The sequence below is a fragment of the Salmo salar genome, chromosome ssa07, assembly GCF_905237065.1.
Source record: "Salmo salar chromosome ssa07, Ssal_v3.1, whole genome shotgun sequence".
Lineage (NCBI taxonomy): Eukaryota > Metazoa > Chordata > Actinopteri > Salmoniformes > Salmonidae > Salmo > Salmo salar.
Genome location: NC_059448.1, coordinates 59,874,224 through 59,901,250, shown reverse-complemented (window position 1 = coordinate 59,901,250; position 27,027 = coordinate 59,874,224). Strand labels below are relative to the sequence as shown.

General features: G+C 43.7%; 1 protein-coding gene across 1 annotated transcript; it reads right to left on the bottom strand.

The window, feature by feature from the left end:
• Positions 1 to 1,820: 1,820 nt before the first annotated feature.
• On the bottom strand, positions 1,821 to 23,092 carry LOC100329178 (interferon gamma). The gene is given in 4 exon segments (NM_001171804.1): positions 1,821 to 2,421; positions 6,588 to 6,791; positions 21,660 to 21,719; positions 22,808 to 23,092. Coding segments are annotated over 4 exon segments (543 nt in total). The 5' UTR covers positions 22,937 to 23,092; the 3' UTR covers positions 1,821 to 2,271.
• Positions 23,093 to 27,027: the final 3,935 nt, after the last annotated feature.

The window sequence follows — 27,027 nt, the reverse complement described above, 5'->3', positions numbered from 1 at the left end:
TTTAAATTGTTTAACTTGGGTCAAACGTTTTGGGTAGCCTTCCACAAGCTTCCCACAATACGTTGGGTGAATTTTGGCCCATTCCTCCTGACAGAGCTGGTGTAACAGAGTCAGGTTTGTAGATCTCCTTGCTCGACATGCTTTTTCAGTTCTGTCCACACATTTTTTATAGGATTGATGTCAGGGCTTCATGATGGCCACTCCAATATCTTGACTTTGTTGTCCTTAAGCCATTTTGCCACAACTTTGGAAGTATGCTAGGGGTCATTGTCCATTTGGAAGACCCATTTGCGACCAAGCTTTAACTTCCTGACTGATGTCTTGAGATGTTGCTTCAATATATCCACATAATTTTTCTACCTCATGATGCCATCTATTTTGTGAAGTGCACCAGTCCCTCCTGCAGCAAAGCACCCCCACAACATGATGCTGCCACCCCCGTGCTTCACGGTTGGGATGGTGTTCTTCGGCATGGAAGTCTCCCCTTTTCTCCTCCAAAAATGACTATGGTCATTATGGCCAAACAGTTCTATTTTTGTTTCATCAGAGCAGAGGACATTTCTCCAAAAAGTACGATCTTTGTCCCCATGTGCAGTTGCAAACCGTAGTCTGGCATTTTTATGGCGGTTTTGGAGCAGTGGCTTCTTCCTTGCTGAGCGGCCTTTCAGGTTAGGTCGATATAGAACTCGTTTTACTGTGGATATAGATACTTTTGTACCTGTTTCCTCCAGCATCTTCACAAGGTCTTTTGCTGTTGTTCTGTGATTGATTTGCACTTTTCGCACCAAAGGACGTTCATCTCTAGGAGACAGAACACGTCTCCTTCCTGAGCGGTATGATGGCTGCGTGGTCCCATGGTGTTTATACTTGTGTACTATTGTTTGTACAGATGAACGCGGTACCTTCAGGCGTTTGGAAATTGCTCCCAAGGATGAACCAGACTTCTGGTCTACAATTTTTTTCTGAAGTCTTGTCTGATTTCTTTTGATTTTCCCATGATGTCAAGCAAAGAGGCACTGAGTTTGAAGGTAGGCCTTGAAATACATCCACAGGTACACCTCCAATTGACTCAAATGATGTCAATTAGCATATCAGAAGCTTCTAAAGCTATGACATAATTTCTGGAATTTTCCAAGCTGTTTAAAGGCACAGTCAACTTAGTGTATGTAAACTTCTGACCCACTGGAATTGTGATACAGTGAGTTATAAGTTAAATAATCTGTCTGTAAACAATTGTTTGAAAAATGACTTGTGTCATGCACAAAGTAGATGTCCTTACCGACTTGCCAAACCTTAGTGTGTTAACAAGACATTTGTGGAGTGGTTGGAAAACGAATTTTAATGACTCTAATGACTGTAAACTTCAGACTTCAACAGTAAGGGTTGATCTTAACCCTATAAACACAAGTGTTTAGGTTAGTGTATTTGGTTTATTCCTGTTTCTGAGGACGGACGGCTTGTGGTGTTATCTTGTGGGCATCCCAAATCGCAGCCTAGCCCCTATAGAGTGCACTACCTTTGGCCAGGACCCTATGGGCCGCCCATTTGGGACACGGCCGTTGTGTGGGCCCCAGCCGTTGTGTGGGCCCCATGCAGGGGAGGGTTTTGGTTTCAATACAAGAACAATTATAAAAGTCAGTCCGCCAATGTGTGATATTTCCATACAGCACCATACATAGGTTTGTGTGTGTGTGTGTGTGTGTGTGTGTGTGTGTGTGTGTGTGTGTGTGTGTGTGTGTGTGTGTGTGTGTGTGTGTGTGTGTGTGTGTGTGTGTGTGTGTGTGTGTGTGTGTGTAGATAGATAATATCAGTCATCAGAATTGTTTCCTCAGTGTCCATTTATTCAGTCATAGATTTTACAGATCCTGCATAATCTGCAATAAATAACTATTTATAAAAAAAACATTTTCTAGATAATGAATAATAAATATAAATTAATAACATTTATTGATTCAAGAAAAATAGATACTCTTAACAATGATAATATACCATTGAGTATTGTGCATGATTTCATAGATTAAATAAATACATTATATAAATAGATGGCCAGTTGAGGCATTTTGTATCAAGGAAATATGTAACTTCAATATGTATCTCCACTGTGGCTCCGGAGGGAAGTTTCCCCTTGGTACACACAGATCTAGAATCAGCTCCCCCTCCCACAATCCTAACCTTCACCGTTAGAGGGAGAAATGCTAAACTGACCCAAGATCAGCTTCCAGGTGTAACTTCACCCTACACCTAGCCTTCACACTAGACACGGTTGGTCATCTACATGATGTGTGATTTGAGCCTCTGGGCTTGCCGTCTCTTCCTGCGGTTGTCCTTCTTTAGATGGATCTTAAGGGCCAGTTTGGAGGCTTTCTCGTAGATGGTAATGAACTCGGACAGAGCCTTCCCCTGGACTGTGGTGTTACTGGTCTGAGACAGAAGATACAGGCATTAACGATCAGGTAATTAGTTCATCAGGTGTCATGATGACGGTGTCTATACAGTAGACTATACTACAGTCATAATGATGGTGTCTATACAGTAGACTATACTACAGTCATGATGATGGTGTCTATACAGTAGACTATACTACAGTCATAATGATGGTGTCTATACAGTAGACTATACTACAGTCATGATGATGGTGTCTATACAGTAGACTATACTACAGTCATAATGATGGTGTCTATACAGTAGACTATACTACAGTCATGATGATGGTGTCTATACAGTAGACTATACTACAGTCATGATGATGGTGTCTATACAGTAGACTATACTACAGTCATAATGATGGTGTCTATACAGTAGACTATACTACAGTCATAATGATGGTGTCTATACAGTAGACTATACTACAGTCATGATGATGGTGTCTATACAGTAGACTATACTACAGTCATGATGATGGTGTCTATACAGTAGACTATACTACAGTCATGATGATGGTGTCTATACAGTAGACTATACTACAGTCATGATGATGGTGTCTATACAGTAGACTATACTACAGTCATGATGATGGTGTCTATACAGTAGACTATACTACAGTCATAATGATGGTGTCTATACAGTAGACTATACTACAGTCATGATGATGGTGTCTATACAGTAGACTATACTACAGTCATGATGATGGTGTCTATACAGTAGACTATACTACAGTCATAATGATGGTGTCTATACAGTAGACTATACTACAGTCATAATGATGGTGTCTATACAGTAGACTATACTACAGTCATAATGATGGTGTCTATACAGTCGACTATACTACAGTCATAATGATGGTGTCTATACAGTAGACTATACTACAGTCATGATGATGGTGTCTATACAGTAGACTATACTACAGTCATGATGATGGTGTCTATACAGTAGACTATACTACAGTCATGATGATGGTGTCTATACAGTAGACTATACTACAGTCATAATGATGGTGTCTATACAGTAGACTATACTACAGTCATGATGATGGTGTCTATACAGTAGACTATACTACAGTCATGATGATGGTGTCTATACAGTAGACTATACTACAGTCATGATGATGGTGTCTATACAGTAGACTATACTACAGTCATAATGATGGTGTCTATACAGTAGACTATACTACAGTCATGATGATGGTGTCTATACAGTAGACTATACTACAGTCATGATGATGGTGTCTATACAGTAGACTATACTACAGTCATGATGACGGTGTCTATACAGTAGACTATACTACAGTCATAATGATGGTGTCTATACAGTAGACTATACTACAGTCATGATGATGGTGTCTATACAGTAGACTATACTACAGTCATAATGATGGTGTCTATACAGTAGACTATACTACAGTCATAATGATGGTGTCTATACAGTAGACTATACTACAGTCATGATGATGGTGTCTATACAGTAGACTATACTACAGTCATGATGATGGTGTCTATACAGTAGACTATACTACAGTCATGATGATGGTGTCTATACAGTAGACTATACTACAGTCATGATGATGGTGTCTATACAGTAGACTATACTACAGTCATGATGATGGTGTCTATACAGTAGACTATACTACAGTCATGATGATGGTGTCTATACAGTAGACTATACTACAGTCATGATGATGGTGTCTATACAGTAGACTATACTACAGTCATGATGATGGTGTCTATACAGTAGACTATACTACAGTCATAATGATGGTGTCTATACAGTAGACTATACTACAGTCATGATGATGGTGTCTATACAGTAGACTATACTACAGTCATAATGATGGTGTCTATACAGTAGACTATACTACAGTCATGATGATGGTGTCTATACAGTAGACTATACTACAGTCATGATGATGGTGTCTATACAGTAGACTATACTACAGTCATAATCATGGTGTCTATACAGTAGACTATACTACAGTCATGATGATGGTGTCTATACAGTAGACCATACTACAGTCATAATGATGGTGTCTATACAGTAGACTATACTACAGTCATGATGATGGTGTCTATACAGTAGACTATACTACAGTCATGATGATGGTGTCTATACAGTAGACTATACTACAGTCATGATGATGGTGTCTATACAGTAGACTATACTACAGTCATGATGATGGTGTCTATACAGTAGACTATACTACAGTCATAATGATGGTGTCTATACAGTAGACTATACTACAGTCATAATGATGGTGTCTATACAGTAGACTATACTACAGTCATGATGATGGTGTCTATACAGTAGACTATACTACAGTCATAATGATGGTGTCTATACAGTAGACTATACTACAGTCATAATGATGGTGTCTATACAGTAGACTATACTACAGTCATAATGATGGTGTCTATACAGTAGACTATACTACAGTCATGATGATGGTGTCTATACAGTAGACTATACTACAGTCATAATGATGGTGTCTATACAGTAGACTATACTACAGTCATGATGATGGTGTCTATACAGTAGACTATACTACAGTCATGATGATGGTGTCTATACAGTGGACTATACTACAGTCATGATGACGGTGTCTATACAGTAGACTATACTACAGTCATGATGACGGTGTCTATACAGTAGACTATACTACAGTCATAATGATGGTGTCTATACAGTAGACTATACTACAGTCATAATGATGGTGTCTATACAGTAGACTATACTACAGTCATGATGATGGTGTCTATACAGTAGACTATACTACAGTCATAATGACGGTGTCTATACAGTAGACTATACTACAGTCATGATGATGGTGTCTATACAGTAGACTATACTACAGTCATAATGACGGTGTCTATACAGTAGACTATACTACAGTCATGATGATGGTGTCTATACAGTAGACTATACTACAGTCATGATGATGGTGTCTATACAGTAGACTATACTACAGTCATGATGATGGTGTCTATACAGTAGACTATACTACAGTCATGATGATGGTGTCTATACAGTAGACTATACTACAGTCATGATGATGGTGTCTATAAAGTAGACTATACTACAGTCATAATGATGGTGTCTATACAGTAGACTATACTACAGTCATAATGATGGTGTCTATACAGTAGACTATACTACAGTCATGATGATGGTGTCTATACAGTAGACTATACTACAGTCATAATGATGGTGTCTATACAGTAGACTATACTACAGTCATAATGATGGTGTCTATACAGTAGACTATACTACAGTCATAATGACGGTGTCTATACAGTAGACTATACTACAGTCATGATGATGGTGTCTATACAGTAGACTATACTACAGTCATGATGATGGTGTCTATACAGTAGACTATACTACAGTCATGATGATGGTGTCTATACAGTAGACTATACTACAGTCATAATGATGGTGTCTATACAGTAGACTATACTACAGTCATGATGATGGTGTCTATACAGTAGACTATACTACAGTCATAATGATGGTGTCTATACAGTAGACTATACTACAGTCATGATGATGGTGTCTATACAGTAGACTATACTACAGTCATGATGATGGTGTCTATACAGTAGACTATACTACAGTCATGATGATGGTGTCTATACAGTAGACTATACTACAGTCATGATGATGGTGTCTATACAGTAGACTATACTACAGTCATAATGACGGTGTCTATACAGTAGACTATACTACAGTCATAATGATGGTTTCTATACAGTAAACTATACTACAGTCATGATGATTGTGTCTATACAGTAGACTATACTACAGTCATGATGATGGTGTCTATACAGTAGACTATACTACAGTCATAATGACGGTGTCTATACAGTAGACTATACTACAGTCATAATGACGGTGTCTATACAGTAGACTATACTACAGTCATGATGATGGTAGCACAGTGCTAAAGGATTATTAATCCAGAATGCTGCTGATTTAAATGTTGCATAGTCCATGGGATGTTTCATTCTAATTCACATATCCTTAATTTCATTATTTTTTTTTTATATGCAGAAGTACATGTCATTGCTATGTGTCTTCATCTGCTAACATATTAAGCGATGACCATGTGAAAGTCGACTATACCAGATCTGTGTTCTACTTCATGGAGGGAAGCTCACCTCGATGGCCCACAGGTTCTGCAGGTGTGTCCTCAGCTCAGGTATCCTCTTCAGGAAGTAGTGTTTCTGGAGATCCTGAATTTTCCCCTTGACATATTTCAGACTCTCAATCACTTCCTGGTCCACCGTCTGGTTCAGCATCTGGCTGAAGATACTCCGATACACGTCCAGAACCACACTCATTAACACCCTCCGCTCACTGTCCTGAGGGAGGGAGGGAGGGAGGGAGGGAGGGAGGGAGGGAGGGAGGGAGGGAGGGAGGGAGGGAGGGAGGGAGGGAGGAGAATATTTTTAATATCTTGAAACGTAGTTTTGTCTCCAGCCTAGCCCGAGGGTAAGCAGTAGTTCCACATTGGTGATATTAGCCTGAAAGGGATAACAATGTAACTATATATCTTACCTCAAACGTGTCCTTGGGGAAAACAGGTTTTCCGTTGAACAGCTGGTCCTTGGAGATCTTCTGAAAGAGCAAGACATGATGACAATCAGTGATGTTGCTTTTCTCGTTCAACTTGTTGCAGTTTATTGCATATAGTGGACTCTTCTACCCCTAATCACAAGTCTAGAGTCTGTCAGACCTGGGCTAAATATGTCAAATAACTTAAAATACATCATTTAGTTTGTCAGGTACAATGGCAACAATGGAGTAGTCCCAAACGTGCAAACTCCAAACTACATCTAAGCTAAAGCTCACCTCAGATGGAAGTGTTTGAGCCAGGTCTGGTGTCTATGGGCCTACCTGGAAATGCACTGTTATGATGATGTCATCATTTTCAGATTCATTTCAGTCTCACTGACAAGTCTTTCCTGCTTGGGCAGGAAGTGTGGAACTCCTCTTGGTTTTAGTCAAACATTTTATCTCTAACTCATCAACATCCAATGTTCTCCCTGTTCTGTCCTACTGTTGGTCTCCCATTAGGAAGGAGATCTCCTGTTCTGTCCTACTGTTGGTCTCCCATTAGGAAGGAGATCTCCCTGTTCTGTCCTACTGTTGGTCTCCCATTAGGAAGGAGATCTCCCTGTTCTGTCCTACTGTTGGTCTCCCATTAGGAAGGAGATCTCCCTGTTCTGTCCTACTGTTGGCCTCCCATTAGGAAGGAGATCTCCTGTTCTGTCCTACTGTTGGTCTCCCATTAGGAAGGAGATCTCCCTGTTCTGTCCTACTGTTGGTCTCCCATTAGGAAGGAGATCTCCCTGTTCTGTCCTACTGTTGGTCTCCCATTAGGAAGGAGATCTCCCTGTTCTGTCCTACTGTTGGTCTCCCATTAGGAAGGAGATCTCCCTGTTCTGTCCTACTGTTGGTCTCCCATTAGGAAGGAGATCTCCCTGTTCTGTCCTACTGTTGGTCTCCCATTAGGAAGGAGATCTCCCTGTTCTGTCCTACTGTTGGCCTCCCATTAGGAAGGAGATCTCCCTGTTCTGTCCTACTGTTGGTCTCCCATTAGGAAGGAGGTCTCCCTGTTCTGTCCTACTGTTGGTCTCCCATTAGGAAGGAGGAGTCTAAAGTTTGCTAATGCAAACACAGTCAGTTGAGGCCTATCTATCTATCTATCTATCTATCTATCTATCTATCTATCTATCTATCTATCTATCTATCTATCTATCTATCTATCTATCTATCTATCTATCTATCTATCTATCTATCTATCTATCTATCTATCTATCTATCTATCTATCTATCTGTCTGTCTGTCTGTCTGTCTGTCTGTCTGTCTGTCTGTCTGTCTGTCTGTCTGTCTGTCTGTCTGTCTGTCTGTCTGTCTGTCTGTCTGTCTGTCTGTCTGTCTGTCTGTCTGTCTGTCTGTCTGTCTGTCTGTCTGTCTGTCTGTCTGTCTGTCTGTCTGTCTGTCTGTCTGTCTGTCTGTCTAAACCCCTGTTTCCCCAGTTAATAATGTGTATGATACTTACATAGTGGACCTTCAGTTTGTCTATGTTGCTCTTCATGTTAATTGATGTGTACTGAGCGGCATTACTCCATCCTAAAGTCATCCAGCCAATCAAGCAGAAACACATCACTGCCCTTAATAACACATCCATGGCTCTCAACCTCACGCTGAAGTTCCCTCAAAGCTCAATAGTCCTCAATCGGTGTACGGTAACTTCAGTCAAAGGCCTTGACTTGAGTTGACTTAACGAGACCGCCTTGTATCTGACACTATCCAAGTCTTGTTCTTCTGTGTCTGTCTGACTGATGCTGAGGCTAAGACAGACAAGTATTTATATAGTTGAGGCAGAGGCAGAAACGATAGAGGTGTGAGGTTGTGGGTTCTCTGACTGAGCGAAGTTTCCTTTAAATCACACACCAACACACGGCCACTCATTAACACCTTGTTTTTGCAGCAGAGCATGGGGTCTTGGGTTGGAATCCCTAGGAAACAGGTAGTTTTGACACATTCTGGGGAAGTTCTTTGGTGATGTGGGTATAATGAGGGGGAAGAGGAGGAAAATCAGGAGAAGGTATGTGGGGAGGGGGATGTCTGGGTTGAAGTCATCTTGGGTTGAAGTCATGAACAGGTGAAGAGCTTGTGTGCGTCCCAAACGGCACACTATTCCCCCTACATAGTACGCTACTTTTGACCAGAGCCATGATTGGCGGTTGGTGATTAGTGGTTGTAGCTGATCAACTAATGAAACTGTGGTGTTTCCTCTGACTGGCTTTGTAGTAAATGATGCATGGTTTGATGTAATAGTGAAACTAACATCAATGCCATCTTGCTCTTATTAGATACTGTCATTACTGATATATACCTTCTGTTGGTCTCTGTAGGTGTACTTCTCATTCATCATTGTAGGTCTGCCTCTCAAATGGCACCCTATTCCCTATGAGGTGCACTACTTTAGATCAGGGCCCATAGGGGTAGTGCACTACTTTAGACCAGGGCCCATAGGGGTGGTGCACTACTTTAGATCAGGGCCCATTGGAGTAGTGTACTACTTTAGATCAGGGCCCATAGGAGTAGTGTACTACTTTAGACCAGGGCCCATAGGGGTAGTGCACTACTTTAGACCAGGGTGAATAGGGTAGTGAACTACTTTAGACCAGGGCCCATAGGGTAGTGCACTACTTTAGACCAGGGCCCATAGGGGTAGTGCACTACTTTAGACCAGGGCCCATAGGGTAGTGCACTACTTTAGACCAGGGACCATAGGGTAGTGCATTACTTTAGACCAGGGCCCATAGGGTAGTGCACTACTTTAGACCAGGGCCCATAGGGGTAGTGCACTACTTTAGACCAGGGACCATAGGGTAGTGCACTACTTTAGACCAGGGTGAATAGGGTAGTGAACTACTTTAGACCAGGGCCCATGGGGGTAGTGCACTACTTTAGACCAGGGACCATAGGGTGCACTACTTTAGATCAGGGCCCATAGGAGTAGTGTACTACTTTAGATCAGGGCCCATAGGAGTAGTGTACTACTTTAGACCAGGGCCCATAGGGGTAGTGCACTACTTTAGACCAGGGTCCATAGGGGTAGTGCACTACTTTAGACCAGGGTCCATAGGGGTAGTGCACTACTTTAGACCAGGGTGAATAGGGTAGTGAACGACTTTAGACCAGGGACCATAGGGTAGTGCACTACTTTAGACCAGGGCCCATAGGGTAGTGCACTACTTTAGACCAGGGCCCATAGGGGTAGTGCACTACTTTAGACCAGGGACCATAGGGTAGTGCACTACTTTAGACCAGGGTGAATAGGGTAGTGAACTACTTTAGACCAGGACCCATAGGGTAGTGCACTACTTTAGACCAGGGCCCATAGGGGTAGTGCACTACTTTAGACCAGGGCCCATAGGGTGCCATTTGGGATATATCCCTCGTTTCTGTAAGAATACAGTGTATGTCTCTTTCGTCAGTGAATGAATAGGTTTTATAGACAGCTGAAAGTTGAAGACATAGTCATAATATCAATACATATAGACTACATGACCAACAGGATGTGGACACCTGCTCGTCCCACATCTCATTCTAAAATCATGGGCATTAATATGGAGTTGGTCCCCCCCCCTTGCTGCTATAACTCTTCTGGGAAGGCTTTCCACTAGATGTTGGAACATTGCTGCGGGGACTTGCTTCCATTCAGCCACAAGGGCATTAGTGAGGTCGAGCCCTGATGTTGGGGAGGTTAGGCCTGGCTCGCAGTCGGCATTCCAATTCATCCCAAAGGTGTTCGAGGGGGTTGATGTCAGGGCTCTGTGCAGGCCAGTCGAGTTCTTTCACACCAATCTCCACACAAAACCATTTCTGTATGGAGCTCGCTTTGTGCACAGAAGCATTGTCTTGCTGAAACAGGAACTTCCCCAAACAAAGTTGGAAGCACAGAATCGTCTAGAATGTCATTGTATGCTGTAGTGTTAAGATTTCCCTTCACAAGGGGCCTAGCCCGAACCATGAAAAACAGGCCCAGACCATTATCCCTCCTCCATCAAACTTTACAGTTGGCACTATGCATTCAGACAGGTAGCGTTCTCCTGGCATCCGCAAAACTCAAATTCGTCCGTCGGACTGCCAGATGGTGAAGCATGATTCATCACTCCAGAGAACGTGTTTCCACTGCTGGCGAGCTTTACACCACTCCAGCTGACGCTTGGCATTGCGCATGGTGATCTTATGCTTGTGTGTGGCTGCTTGGCCATGGAAACCCATTTCATGAAGCTCCCGACAAACAGTTATTGTGCTGACGTTGCTCCCAGAAGCAGTTTGGAACTCGGTGAGTGTTGCATCTCAGCACTCGGTGGTCCTGTTCTGTGGGCTTGCGTGGCCTACCACTTTGCGGCTTAGCCGTTGTTGCTCCTAGACGTTTCCACTTCACTATAACAGTACTTCCAGTTGACCAGGGCAGCTCTAGCAGGGCAGTAATTTGACAAACTGACTTGTTGGAAAGTTGACATCCTATGATGGTGCCATGTTGAAAGTCACTGAGCTCTTCAGTAAGGCCATTCTACTACAAATGTTTGTCAATGGAGATCACGTGTGCTAGATTTTATACACCTGTCAGCAACTGGTGTGGCTGAAATAGCCGAATCCACTAATTTGAAACGCTGTCCACGTACTTTTGTATATATAGTGTACGATGTAAATGCACATAGACGTTTCAGTATTTAGAGAAAATTAATCAATATTCCCAAGAAAACGTCATTCATTCAGAGCAGGATTTGCATTGACTGTAAACCAGCTATATCCTATCTATTTTATCATCAACTATAGTTTACATATAGTTCATATTTCACCACTGCATTGTTTATTTATTGTGAATGGGAAAGAAAAGCTACTTATTCTTGGTATTTATTGCTATCTAGGCCAAAGTGCATTCATTGTGTCTGCTGGCATTACAAAGGCACAGATAGCAGAGCAGTGGAGAATGCCTCTCTCTCTCTCGCTGTCTCTCTCTCTGTCTCACTGTCTCTCTCTCTCGCTCTCTCTTTCTCTCTCTGTCTCTCTCTAACTCTCTGTTTCTCTCTCTCTCCCTCTCTCTCTCTCTAACTCTCTGTTTCTCTCTCTCTCTCTAACTCTCTGTTTCTCTCTCTAACTCTCTGTTTCTCTCTCTAACTCTCTGTCTCTCTCTCTCTCTGTCTCTCTCTCTCTCTCACTGTCTCTCTCTCTCTCTCTCACCCCAGTCAGTGTGCTAGCTTCCTAAAATGGCACCCTATTCCCAATTTGTGCACTACTTTTGACCAGGTAGTGCACTATATAGGGAATGGGGTGTAATTTGAGACGCATCCTTTATCAGCACTCAGAAGAGACGGGCCCCATGTGGTGTGAAACAGGAAGGGGCTTGGGCGCTCATGTCACTTAGGAGTAACACTGTCATAAAGCATTTCTTAGAAGACTTCTGTGTTGCTAGATGCTAGTTGCTGCTTGCTAATGCTAGTACAGATAGATGCTGATGCTACTTTAATTGACACCCAGGCTTTTTCAAAGGGGGGACAGCGGCATCACATTCAGACAAATATTGATGTTGAAAGAATGTGGTTTGATTCAACTATCTATTGAAAATTGTTTATTTTCATGAACCACTTTTGCTTATTCAGGCTAGCTGCTAGTTGCTAGTGCATAGACGCTTGTCAGTTTCCATGAGAGAGAAATGGTTAGGGTTGAGGGTGTCACTCTGTCACCTCAGAAAGGGTGACAGGTTGGGGTTTCAGCGTAGGTCGGCCGCGCAACCCCATAACACATCAGGTGACAAAACGGAATGGTTGGATCTGAAATAAAGGTTCCTACAACACACTCATCCTGCGACACCACCGAATGAATGACCTCACCTTTACAATTCCAGAACCCCGGGACAACACCGAATGAATGATCTCACCGTCATAGTTCCAGAACCCCGGGACAACACCGAATGAATGATCTCACCGTCATAGTTCCAGAACAACACCGAATGAATGATCTCACCGTCATAGTTCCAGAACCCCGGGACAACACCGAATGAATGATTTCACGTCTTTACAGTTCCGGAACTGCAATCGGAAATAATGTGACTGAGCACAAATCAATTCACATCAGGGAAATAAAACTACGAAATGAACCCAATACTCAAATATCACTCACTGTAAGAAAAACTGTAGGTCTACTAAGAAAGAACAGCACTTCAGTAACATAGAATCCATAATAAAAACCAGACTCAAGACATGTAACAGGATATATTTTCAGGGTGATTTTATTTCCAGGATATAAATACAGTACATATGATCCATTGATTGTGAACTATGATATCAAATCAAATAGTACTACATTACCACTGTTATAGGATGTAACGGCCGTCGTCAGAATTAGACCAAGGTGCAGCGGAGGATGTGTTCATCCTTAGAATTTTAATTGAAAAAGAGAACACTACAAAAATAAACAAAAGACGACAGCAAAACAGTCCTGTCAGGATTAACTCTACACAGAAAACAATCACCCACAAAACCCAAAGGAAAAACAGGCTACTATTGTGTGACACCCAATCAGCAACAACGAACTACAGCTGTGCCTGATTAGGAGCCACACACGGCCCAAAACAAAGAAATACAAAAACATAGAAAAATGAACATAGAACACCCACCCAATGTAACACCCTGGCCTAACCAAAATAAAGAACAAAAAACCCTCTCTATGGCCAGGGCGTTACATAGGACCAATGGAAATTCCCTTCATACAAAGTTGATTAATATTCACTACTACAAATAATTACATAATTAAATTACATTGCACTTAAATATACAATAAATATGTTAAATGATGTTTAAGTTAAATAAATAGCACCGTGAACAAGCATGGTGACCAGTAGGTGAGGAAGCTGGGAGGCAGTTGTTAAGTAAACGTTGGGAAAGTGACTGTTTCCACCTTTCTTCAGGTATCCACTTTTCCTGTTTTTGACTGCACTTAAAGATGATATCATTCAATTCATGAAAACACGCCCATTTCAGGTAATATATGATGCTTTTTATGAAAGTGTTCAGTTGCGTTTTTATTTCTGCAGGTTTTGCGCTTGAAGTGGATACCGGCAGTGAAATGACATCACACTTTCCTAATGTATTACAGTCTGTAGTCTCCTCTGTCTTCAATCAGTCAGTTGGTGGTTCTGTCTGGTATCAGCTCTGTGTTTCAATCTCGGCTCTCGGATGGAGACAGGTCCCCAGCTGGGAAGCTCTCTGGTAGACCACTTTGAACTCGTTCACAGCCTTCCTCTGGACAACAGCATCATTGGTCTAAACAGAAGTCACAACATACATTTAGAGAGACGTCATCATCTTGACCTGACCAGTGGAGTGTCCACACTTGGAAGACGGCATTCAGACAACAATGGACTTTTTAAAAACTATGAGACACACAAGCACACATTTATTCTCTCTCTCTCTCTATCTCTCTCTCTCTCTCTCTCTCTCTCTCTCTCTCTCTCTCTCTCTCTCTCTCTCTCTCTCTGTCTCTCTCTCTCTGTCTCTCTCTCTCTCTGTCTCTCTCTCTCTGTCTCTCTCTCTCTCTCTCTCTGTCTCTCTCTCTCTGTCTCTCTCTCTCTGTCTCTCTCTCTCTCTCTCTGTCTCTCTCTCTCTGTCTCTCTCTGTCTCTCTCTGTCTCTCTGTCTCTCTCTGTCTCTCTCTCTCTCTCTCTCTCTCTCTCTCTCTCTCTCTCTCTCTCAATTCAATTTCAATTTAAGGTCTTTATTGGCATGGGAAACATGTAAACATTTCCAAAGCAAGTGAAGTAGATAATAAACAAAAGAGAAATAAACAATTAAAATGAACAGTAAACATATCTCTCACACATTTCTTTACATTGACTCAATCATCTGTTTTTTACCCACTTAACTCACACAGACATGATACCCAATGGTACCACATTACATATATAGAGCACTACGCTTGACCCATAGGGCTCTGGTCAAAAGTAGTGCACTATATAGGGAATAGAATGCCATTTGGACCACAGCCGTTGTGTGGGCCCCATGCAGGAGAGGGTTTTGGTTTCAATACAAGAACAATTATAAAAGTCAGTTCGCCAATGTGTGATATTTCCATACAGCACCATACATAGATTTGTGTGTGTGTGTGTGTGTGTGTGCGTGCGTGCGTGCTCATGCGTGTGTGTGTGTGCGTGCTCATGCGTGTGTGCGTGCGTGCTCATGCGTGCGTGCGTGCTCATGCGTGTGTGCGTGCGTACTCATGCGTGTGTGCGTGCGTGCTCGTGCGTGTGTGCTTGCGTGCGTGCTCATGCGTGTGTGCGTGTGTGCTCATGCGTGTGTGCGTGTGTGCGTGCGTGCTCATGCGTGTATGCGTGCGTGCTCATGCGTGTGTGCGTGTGTGTGTGTGTGCGTGCTCATGCGTGTGTGCGTGCGTGCGTGCTCGTGCGTGTGTGCTTGCGTGCGTGCTCATGCGTGTGTGCGTGCATGCTCATGCGTGTGTGCGTGTGTGCGTGCGTGCTCATGCGTGTGCGTGCTGCGTGCGTGCTCATGCGTGTGTGCGTGTGTGCGTGCGTGTTCATACGTGTGTGGGTGCATGCGTGCTCATGCGTGTGTGCGTGCGTGCTCATGCGTGTGTGCGTGTGTGCGTGCGTGTTCATGCATGTGTGCGTGCATGCGTGCTCATGCGTGTGTGCGTGCGTGCGTGCTCATGCGTGCTCATGCGTGTGTGCGTGCGTGCTCATGTGTGCGTGCGTCCTCATGCGTGCGTGCGTGCTCATGCGTGCGTGCTCATGCGTGTGTGCGTGCGTGCTCATGTGTGTGTGCGTGCGTGCGTCCTCATATGTGCGTGCGTGCGTGCTCATGCGTGCTCATGCGTGCGTGCGTGCGTGCGTGCTCATGTGTGCTCATGCGTGCGTGTGCATGTGTGCGTGCGTGCTCATGCGTAAGTGCGTGCGTGCTCATGCGTGCGTGTGTGAGTGCGTGCTCATGCGTGCGTGCTCATGCGTGCGTGCTCATGCGTGCTCATGCGTGCGTGCGTGCTCATGCGTGCTCATGCGTGTGTGCGTGCGTGCTCATGCGTGTGTGCGTGCGTGCTCGTGCGTGTGTGCTTGCGTGCGTGCTCATGCGTGTGTGCGTGTGTGCTCATGCGTGTGTACGTGCGTGCTCATGCGTGTGTGCGTGTGTGTGCGTGCTCATGCGTGTGTGCGTGCGTGCGTGCTCGTGCGTGTGTGCTTGCGTGCGTGCTCATGCGTGTGTGCGTGCGTGCTCATGCGTGTCTGCGTGTGTGCGTGCGTGCTCATGCGTGTGTACGTGCGTGCTCATGCGTGTGTGTGTGCGTGCTCATGCGTGTGTGCGTGTGTGCGTGCGTGTTCATACGTGTGTGGGTGCATGCGTGCTCATGCGTGTGTGCGTGCGTGTTCATGCATGTGTGCGTGCATGCGTGCTCATGCGTGTGTGCGTGCGTGCTCATGCGTGTGTGTGTGCGTGCTCATGCGTGCTCATGCGTGTGTGCGTGCGTGCTCATGTGTGTGTGCGTGCGTGCGTCCTCATGCGTGCGTGCGTGCGTGCTCATGCGTGCGTGCTCATGCGTGTGTGCGTGCGTCCTCATATGTGCGTGCGTGCGTGCTCATGCGTGCTCATGCGTGCGTGCGTGCGTGCTCATGTGTGCTCATGCGTGCGTGTGTGCGTGCGTGCTCATGCGTGCGTGCTCATGCGTGCTCATGCGTGCGTGCGTGCTCATGCGTGCTCATGCGTGTGTGCGTGCGTGCTCATGCGTGCTCATGCGTGCGTGCTCATGCGTGCTCATGCTCGCGCGTGCTCATGCGTGTGTGCGTGCGTGCTCATGCGTGCTCATGCGTGCTCATGCGTGCGTGCGTGCGTGCGGCTCATGCGTGTGTGCGTGCGTGCTCATGCGTGCTCATGCGTGCGTGCTCATGCGTGCTCATGCTCATGCGTGCTCATGCGCGTGTGTGCGTGCGTGCTCATGCGTGTGTGCGTGCGTGCTCATGCGTGCTCATGCGTGCGTGCTCATGCGTGCTCATGCTCATGCGTGCTCATGCGTGTGTGCGTGCGTGCTCATGCGTGTGTGCGTGCGTGCTCATGCGTGTGTGCGTGCGTGCTCATGCGTGCTCATGCGTGCGTGCTCATGCGTGCTCATGCTCGTGCGTGCTCATGCGTGTGTGCGTGCGTGCTCATGTGTGTGTGCGTGCGTGCGTCCTCATATGTGCGTGCGTGCGTGCTCATGCGTGCTCATGCGCGTGCGTGCGTGCGTGCTCATGTGTGCTCATGCGTGCGTGTGCGCGTGCGCGTTTCGCGCGCTGCGTGCTCATGCGTGCGTGCTCATGCGTGCTCGCGCGTTGCGTGCGTGCTCATGCGTGCTCATGCGTGCGTGCTCATGCGTGCTCATGCGTGCGTGCTCATGCGCGTGCTCATGCGCTCATGCGTGCTCATGCGTGCGTGCGTGCGTGCGCAGCGTGCTCATGCGTGCTCATGCGTGCGTGCGTGCGTGCTCATGCGTGTGTGCGTGCGTGCTCATGCGTGCTCATGCGTGCGTGCTCATGCGTGCTCATGCGCATGCGTGCTCATGCGTGTGTGCGTGCGTGCTCATGCGTGCTCATGCGTGCGTGCTCATGCGTGCTCATGCTCGCGCGTGCTCATGCGTGTGTGCGTGCGTGCTCATGCGTGCTCATGCGTGCGTGCTCATGCGTGCTCATGCTCATGCGTGCTCATGCGTGTGTGCGTGCGTGCTCATGTGTGTGTGCGTGTGTGCGTGCGGATAGATAATATCAGTCACCAGAACTGTTTTCTTAATGTCAGTTTATTCACTCATAGAACTTACAGATCTTGCTTCAACTGCAAGAAATAACTCTTTATATTCCAAGAGAAAAGCATTTTCTAATTAATAAATAATAAATATGAATTAGCAAAATAGATTTCTTTTGATTCATGAAAAATAAATACTCTTTTGACAATGATAAATAACTTAATAATAGAATAAATATCTTAACAAAATAAATAGAGTTTTGTATCAAGGATGTATGTAGCTTCAATATGTATCTCCACTGTGGCTCCGGAGGGAAGTTTCCCCTTGGTACACACAGATCTAGAATCAGCTCCCCTCCCACAATCCTAACCTTCACCGTTAGAGGGAGAAATGCTAAACTGACCCAAGATCAGCTTCCAGGTGTAACTTCACCCTACACCTAGCCTTCACAGTAGACATGATTGGTCATCTACATGATGCTTGATTTGAGCCTCTGGGCTTGTCGTCTATTCCTGCGGTTGTCCTTCTTATGGGGGCCAGTTTGGAGGCTTTTCGTAGATGGTAATGAACTCGGACAGAGCCTTCCCCTGGACTGTGGTGTTACTGGTCTGAGACAGAAGATACAGGCATTAACAATCAGGTAATTAGTTCATCAGGTGTCATGATGACGGTGTCTATACAGTAGACTATACTACAGTCATGATGACGGTGTCTATACAGTAGACTATACTACAGTCATGATGATGGTGTCTATACAGTAGACTATACTACAGTCATGATGATGGTGTCTATACAGTAGACTATACTACAGTCATAATGATGGTGTCTATACAGTAGACTATACTACAGTCATGATGATGGTGTCTATACAGTAGACTATACTACAGTCATGATGATGGTGTCTATACAGTAGACTATACTACAGTCATGATGATGGTGTCTATACAGTAGACTATACTACAGTCATAATGATGGTGTCTATACAGTAGACTATACTACAGTCATGATGATGGTGTCTATACAGTAGACTATACTACAGTCATAATGATGGTGTCTATACAGTAGACTATACTACAGTCATGATGATGGTGTCTATACAGTAGACTATACTACAGTCATGATGATGGTGTCTATACAGTAGACTATACTACAGTCATGATGATGGTGTCTATACAGTAGACTATACTACAGTCATGATGATGGTGTCTATACAGTAGACTATACTACAGTCATAATGATGGTGTCTATACAGTAGACTATACTACAGTCATGATGATGGTGTCTATACAGTAGACTATACTACAGTCATGATGATGGTGTCTATACAGTAGACTATACTACAGTCATGATGATGGTGTCTATACAGTAGACTATACTACAGTCATAATCATGGTGTCTATACAGTAGACTATACTACAGTCATGATGATGGTGTCTATACAGTAGACTATACTACAGTCATAATCATGGTGTCTATACAGTAGACTATACTACAGTCATGATGACGGTGTCTATACAGTAGACTATACTACAGTCATAATGATGGTGTCTATACAGTAGACTATACTACAGTCATAATCATGGTGTCTATACAGTAGACTATACTACAGTCATGATGATGGTGTCTATACAGTAGACTATACTACAGTCATGATGATGGTGTCTATACAGTAGACTATACTACAGTCATAATGATGGTGTCTATACAGTAGACTATACTACAGTCATGATGATGGTGTCTATACAGTAGACTATACTACAGTCATAATGATGGTGTCTATACAGTAGACTATACTACAGTCATGATGATGGTGTCTATACAGTAGACTATACTACAGTCATAATGATGGTGTCTATACAGTAGACTATACTACAGTCATAATGATGGTGTCTATACAGTAGACTATACTACAGTCATAATGACGGTGTCTATACAGTAGACTATACTACAGTCATAATGATGGTGTCTATACAGTAGACTATACTACAGTCATGATGACGGTGTCTATACAGTAGACTATACTACAGTCATGATGATGGTGTCTATACAGTAGACTATACTACAGTCATAATGATGGTGTCTATACAGTAGACTATACTACAGTCATGATGATGGTGTCTATACAGTAGACTATACTACAGTCATAATGATGGTGTCTATACAGTAGACTATACTACAGTCATGATGATGGTGTCTATACAGTAGACTATACTACAGTCATGATGATGGTGTCTATACAGTAGACTATACTACAGTCATGATGATGGTGTCTATACAGTAGACTATACTACAGTCATAATGATGGTGTCTATACAGTAGACTATACTACAGTCATAATGATGGTGTCTATACAGTAGACTATACTACAGTCATGATGATGGTGTCTATACAGTAGACTATACTACAGTCATAATGATGGTGTCTATACAGTAGACTATACTACAGTCATAATGATGGTGTCTATACAGTAGACTATACTACAGTCATAATGACGGTGTCTATACAGTAGACTATACTACAGTCATAATGATGGTGTCTATACAGTAGACTATACTACAGTCATGATGACGGTGTCTATACAGTAGACTATACTACAGTCATGATGATGGTGTCTATACAGTAGACTATACTACAGTCATAATGATGGTGTCTATACAGTAGACTATACTACAGTCATGATGATGGTGTCTATACAGTAGACTATACTACAGTCATGATGATGGTGTCTATACAGTAGACTATACTACAGTCATAATGATGGTGTCTATACAGTAGACTATACTACAGTCATGATGATGGTGTCTATACAGTAGACTATACTACAGTCATAATGATGGTGTCTATACAGTAGACTATACTACAGTCATGATGATGGTGTCTATACAGTAGACTATACTACAGTCATGATGATGGTGTCTATACAGTAGACTATACTACAGTCATGATGATGGTGTCTATACAGTAGACTATACTACAGTCATAATGATGGTGTCTATACAGTAGACTATACTACAGTCATAATGATGGTGTCTATACAGTAGACTATACTACAGTCATGATGATGGTGTCTATACAGTAGACTATACTACAGTCATAATGATGGTGTCTATACAGTAGACTATACTTGATGAACGTGCTGCAGTTCGGTTAGCCAAACTCGACTGGGTGGCAGCCGAACGGCAGCATGTTGATAACTTTAGTCCCTGTAGACGAGTGTGGCTTGTTTCATTTACAGGCAGAGTAACAAAACAAATAATAGATTGAATGAAGACGTGTGGAAGTAGACTAAACCAGACCGGTCTACAGTAAGTTGGTCTTCTTCCCCATGGAAGGAAGCTCACCTTCACGGCCCAAAGGGTTAAATTACTGATTGACTGATTGATTGATGCTGTGGAAGGAGCTCACCTCGATGGCCCACAGGTTCTGCAGGTGTGTCCTCAGCTCAGGTATCCTTTTCAGGAAGTAGTGTTTCTGGGTCTCCTGAACCTTCCCCTTGACCTGGTCCAGCCTCTCCCTCACTTCCTGGTCCCCCGTCTGGTTCAGCATCTGGTTGAAGATACTCCGATACACGTCCAGAACCACACTCATCCACACCCTCCGCTCACTGTCCTGATGGAGGGAAGGAAGGAAGGAAGGAAGGAAGGAAGGAAGGAAGGAAGGAAGGAAGGAAGGAAGGAAGGAAGGAAGGAAGGAAGGAAGGAGGGGAAGGAAGGAGGAGGGAGGGAGGGAGGGAGGGAGGGAGGAGGGAGGGAGGGAGGGAGGGAGGGAGGGAGGGAGGGAGGGAGGGAGGGAGGAGGGAGGGAGGGAGGAGAATATTTTTAATATCTTGAAACGTAGTTTTGTCTCCAGCCTAGCCCGAGGGTAAGCAGTAGTTCCACATTGGTGATATTAGCCTGAAAGGGATAACAATGTAACTATATATCTTACCTCAAACGTGTCCTTGGGGAAAACAGGTTTTCCGTTGAACAGCTGGTCCTTGGAGATCTTCTGAAAGAGCAAGACATGATGACAATCAGTGATGTTGCTTTTCTCCTTCAACTTGTTGCAGTTTATTGCATATAGTGGACTCTTCTACCCCTAATCACAAGTATAGAGTCTGTCAGACCTGGGCTAAATATGTCAAATAACTTAAAATACATCATTTAGTTTGTCAGGTACAATGGCAACAATGGAGTAGTCCCAAACGTGCAAACTCTAAACTACATCTAAGCTAAAGCTCACCTCAGATGGAAGTGTTTGAGCCAGGTCTGGTGTCTATGGGCCTACCTGGAAATGCACTGTTATGATGATGTCATCATTTTCAGATTCATTTCAGTCTCACTGACAAGTATTTCCTGCTTGGGCAGGAAGTGTGGAACTCCTCTTGGTTTTAGTCAAACATTTTATCTCTAACTCATCAACATCCAATGTTCTCCCTGTTCTGTCCTACTGTTGGCCTCCCATTAGGAAGGAGATCTCCCTGTTCTGTCCTACTGTTGGCCTCCCATTAGGAAGGAGATCTCCCTGTTCTGTCCTACTGTTGGTCTCCCATTAGGAAGGAGGAGTCTAAAGTTTGCTAATGCAAACACAGTCAGTTGAGGCCTATCTATCTATCTATCTATCTATCTATCTATCTATCTATCTATCTATCTATCTATCTATCTATCTATCTATCTATCTATCTATCTATCTATCTATCTATCTATCTATCTATCTATCTATCTATCTATCTATCTATCTATCTATCTATCTATCTATCTATCTATCTATCTATCTATCTATCTATCTATCTATCTATCTATCTATCTATCTATCTATCTATCTATCTATCTATCTATCTATCTATCTATCTATCTATCTATCTGTCTGTCTGTCTGTCTGTCTGTCTGTCTGTCTGTCTGTCTGTCTGTCTGTCTGTCTGTCTGTCTGTCTGTCTGTCTGTCTGTCTGTCTGTCTGTCTGTCTGTCTGTCTGTCTGTCTGTCTGTCTGTCTGTCTGTCTGTCTGTCTTTCGTCTGTCTGTCTGTCTGTCTGTCTGTCTGTCTGTCTGTCTGTCTAAACCCCTGTTTCCCCAGTTAATAATGTGTATGATACTTACATAGTGGACCTTCAGTTTGTCTATGTTGCTCTTCATGTTAATTGATGTGTACTGAGCGGCATTACTCCATCCTAAAGTCATCCAGCCCATCAAGCAGAAACACATCACAGCCCTTGATAACACATCCATGGCTCTCAACCTCACGCTGAAGTTCCCTCAAAGCTCAATAGTCCTCAATCGGTGTACGGTAACTTCAGTCAAAGGCCTTGACTTGAGTTGACTTAACGAGACCGCCTTGTATCTGACACTATCCAAGTCTTGTTCTTCTGTGTCTGTCTGACTGATGCTGAGGTTAAGACAGACAAGTATTTATATAGTTGAGGCAGAGGCAGAAACGATAGAGGTGTGAGGTTGTGGGTTCTCTGACTGAGCGAAGTTTCCTTTAAATCACACACCAACACACGGCCACTCATTAACACCTTTCTTTTTGCAGCAGAGCATGGGGTCTTGGGTTGGAATCCCTAGGAAACAGGTAGTTTTGACACATTCTGGGGAAGTTCTTTGGTGATGAAATAAAGTTCAGGTTGGTATGCATGTCTGTTGACTTCTGTGTTGCTGGAGGACAGAGCCCTGTCTGTTGACTTCTGTGTTGCTAGAGGACAGAGCCCTGTCTGTTGACTTCTGTGTTGCTAGAGAACAGAGCCCTGTCTGTTGACTTCTGTGTTGCTAGAGGACAGAGCCCTGTCTGTTGACTTCTGTGTTGCTAGAGGACAGAGCCCTGTCTGTTGACTTCTGTGTTGCTAGAGGACAGAGCCCTGTCTGTTGACTTCTGTGTTGCTAGAGAACAGAGCCCTGTCTGTTGACTTCTGTGTTGCTAGAGGACAGAGCCCTGTCTGTTGACTTCTGTGTTGCTAGAGGACAGAGCCCTGTCTGTTGACTTCTGTGTTGCTAGAGAACAGAGCCCTGTCTCTTGACTTCTGTGTTGCTAGAGGACAGAGCCCTGTCTGTTGACTTCTCTGTTGCTAGAGGACAGAGCCCTGTCTGTTGACTTCTGTGTTGCTAGAGGACAGAGCCCTGTCTGTTGACTTCTGTGTTGCTAGAGGACAGAGCCCTGTCTGTTGACTTCTGTGTTGCTACAGTAGACGATAGTTGCTGGTTGCTAATGCTAGTACAGATAGATGCTGATGCTATCTTTCATTGACACCCAGGTTTTTTCAAAGGTGGGACAGTGGCATCACTTTCAAACAAATATTGATATTGAAAGAATGTGGTTTGATTTAACAAGAAACCACTTTTGCTTATTCAGGCTAGTTGCTAGTTTCTAGTGACACCCAGGCTTTTTCAGTTGTATCACTTTCACACAAATTGTAATGAATGTAGTATTTTTTAATCATCCTCTTCTACAATCATAAGTCCATTTTCACCCCTGTAACCTCCAACTGTCGTCTTCAGAGCTGCACTCTGTTGAAGGACACTCCCACATATAAATACAACCCAGAGAAGCCAAGGCAGCATGACTCAGTGGTATATCCATCTCATCAATGGCATTTGTGGGTGAATGTGTCAACTTTACACTGGAACTCAACAGATACTAGTCAGTTTCCATGAGAGAGAAATGGTTCATCTCTAGTATTGATGGTGTCACTCTGTCACCTCAGAAAGGACGACAAGTTGGGGTTTCTGTGTAGACCAGCCGCGCAACCCCAATACACGTCAGGTGACAACACGGAAATGTGGGATCTGAGTTAAAGGTTCCTACAACACACTCATCTCAGGACACAATCAAATGAATGGTCTGACCTTTACAGCTCCAGAACCACAATCTGAAATAATGTGACTCAGCATAATTTAATTCACATCAGGAAATAAACTGGATGCTTTCTACATCCATTATTAAAATGACCAAGAAATAAAAAATGACTCACATTAATTAACACGAAGAGAATTAAGAAAGAACAGCACTTCAGTAACATAGAATCCTAAATGGATAAAAAACACATTTTTAAAAACCAGACTCAAGACATGTAACAGGATATATTTTCAGGTGAATTTATTCACAGGATATAAATACAGTACATATGATCCATTGATTGTGAACTATGATATCAAATCAAATAGTACCACATTAACACTGTTATAAGGACCAACGGAAATTCCCTTCATACAAAGTTGATAAATATTCACTACTATAAATACTAACATTATGTCATTGCACTTAAATTTAAAATAAATATGTTAAGTTATGTTTAAGTTAAAAAAATAGCACCGTGAACAAGCATGGTGACCAGTAGGTGAGGAAGCTGTGAGGCAGTTGTTAAGTAAACGTTGGGAAAGTGACTGTTACCCCTTTTATGAAGGTGTTCGGTTGCGTTTTTATTTCTGCAGGTTTTGCGCTTGAAGTGGATACCGGCGGTGAAATGACATCACACTTTCCTAATGTATTACAGTCTGTAGTCCCCTCTGTCTTCAATCAGTCAGTTGGTGGATCTGTCTGGTATCAGCTCTGTGTGTCGTTCTCGGCTGTCTGATGGAGACAGGTCCCCAGCTGGGAAGCTCTCTGGTAGACCTCTTTGAACTCGTTCACAGCCTTCCTCTGGACAACAGCATCATTGGTCTAAACAGAAGTCACAACATACATTTAGAGAGACGTCATCATCTTGACCTGACCAGTGGAGTGTCCACACTTGGAAGACGGCATTCAGACAACAATGGACTTTTTAAAAACTATGAGACACACAAGCACACATTTACTCACTCTCTCTCTCTCTCTCTCTCTCTCTCTCTCTCTCTCTCTCTCTCTCTCTCTCTCTCTCTCTCTCTCTCTCGCTCTCTCTCTCACACACTCTCTCTCTCTCTCTTTTTCTCTCAATCTCTCTCTCACTCTCTCTTTCTCTCACACACAATTTTTTTTTTGGACTCATCCCAAATGGTACCACATTCCCGATATAGTGCAATGCCCACAGGGCTCTGGTTAAAAGTAGTGCACTATATAGGGAATAGGATGCCATTTGGGATGCAAACAGAATAAGTGAATATCTTAGTTTAGTCTTTTGACCTTAATGTCTGCCAGAGCCTGTATCTTCATCTTCAGTCTGTCCTGGTAGTAGCTCCTCTTCAGATCCTCCACCTTCCCACGGAGTCTGCTGAGGCCCTGCTTGACTTCCTCTGGATAGTTCTCCTTCAGCATGTTGGAGAAGATGTTTAGGTACACGTCCAGAGTGGCATTCAGGAGCAGCCACTGTTCATGCTTCTAATGGAGAGAAGACCACAAAAGGGGAGAGGAGCGAGAGGGAGAGAGAGAGAGAGAGAAAGACAGAGAGAGAGATGAATAGAGAGAGAGAAAGAGAGACAGACAGAGAGAGAGAAAGAGAGAGAGACAGAGAGAGAGAGAAAGAGAGAGAGAGAGAAAGAGAGAAAAAAGGCACACCATTAACAATGAGTTCGTCCTCAGTACATGTGACAGCAGGTTGACAGGGCCAGCAGGTTGAATCTACAATAGCAGGGCCATCAGTTTGAATCTACAATGGCAGGGCCAGCAGGTTGAATCTACAATAGCAGGGCCAGCAGGTTGAATCTACAATGGCAGGGCCAGCAGGTTGAATCTACAATAGCAGGGCCAGCAGGTTGAATCTACAATGGCAGGGCCAGGAGGTTGAATCTACAATAGCAGGGCCAGGAGGTTGAATCTACAATAGCAGTGGCAGCAGTTTGAATCTACAATAGCAGTGGCAGCAGTTTGAATCTAAAATAGCAGGCCAGCAGGTTGAATCTACAACAGCAGGGCCATCAGTTTGAATCTACAACAGCAGGGCCAGGAGGTTGACAGAGCCATCAGGTTGAATCTACAACAGCAGGGCCAGCAGGTTGAATCTATAATAGCAGGGCCAGCATGTAGAATATACAGCAGCAGGGCCAGCATGTTGAATCTATAATAGCAAGGCCAGCAGGTTGAATCTATAATAGCAGGGCCAACAGGTTGAATATACAGCAGCAGGGCCAGCAGGTGGAATCTATAATAGCAGGGCCAGCAGGTTGAATATACAAATCATGTTGGCTTTAAAACTGAAAAATTCAACTATGTACAGAACTTTTTGAGTTCAGTAACATTTGTTGAAAAACTGAAATGAATATGAGATATTTACCTCAAACTTGCCATCAAGCTCTCTCATGAGCTCTAGGAAGACAGGTTGGCTGACCAAGTTGGTGTCCAGCAGATCCTGAATAAAATGAGTACATTTGTCATTTAGTACACAGACTCAAGCAGAGTTTTAAGAACAATT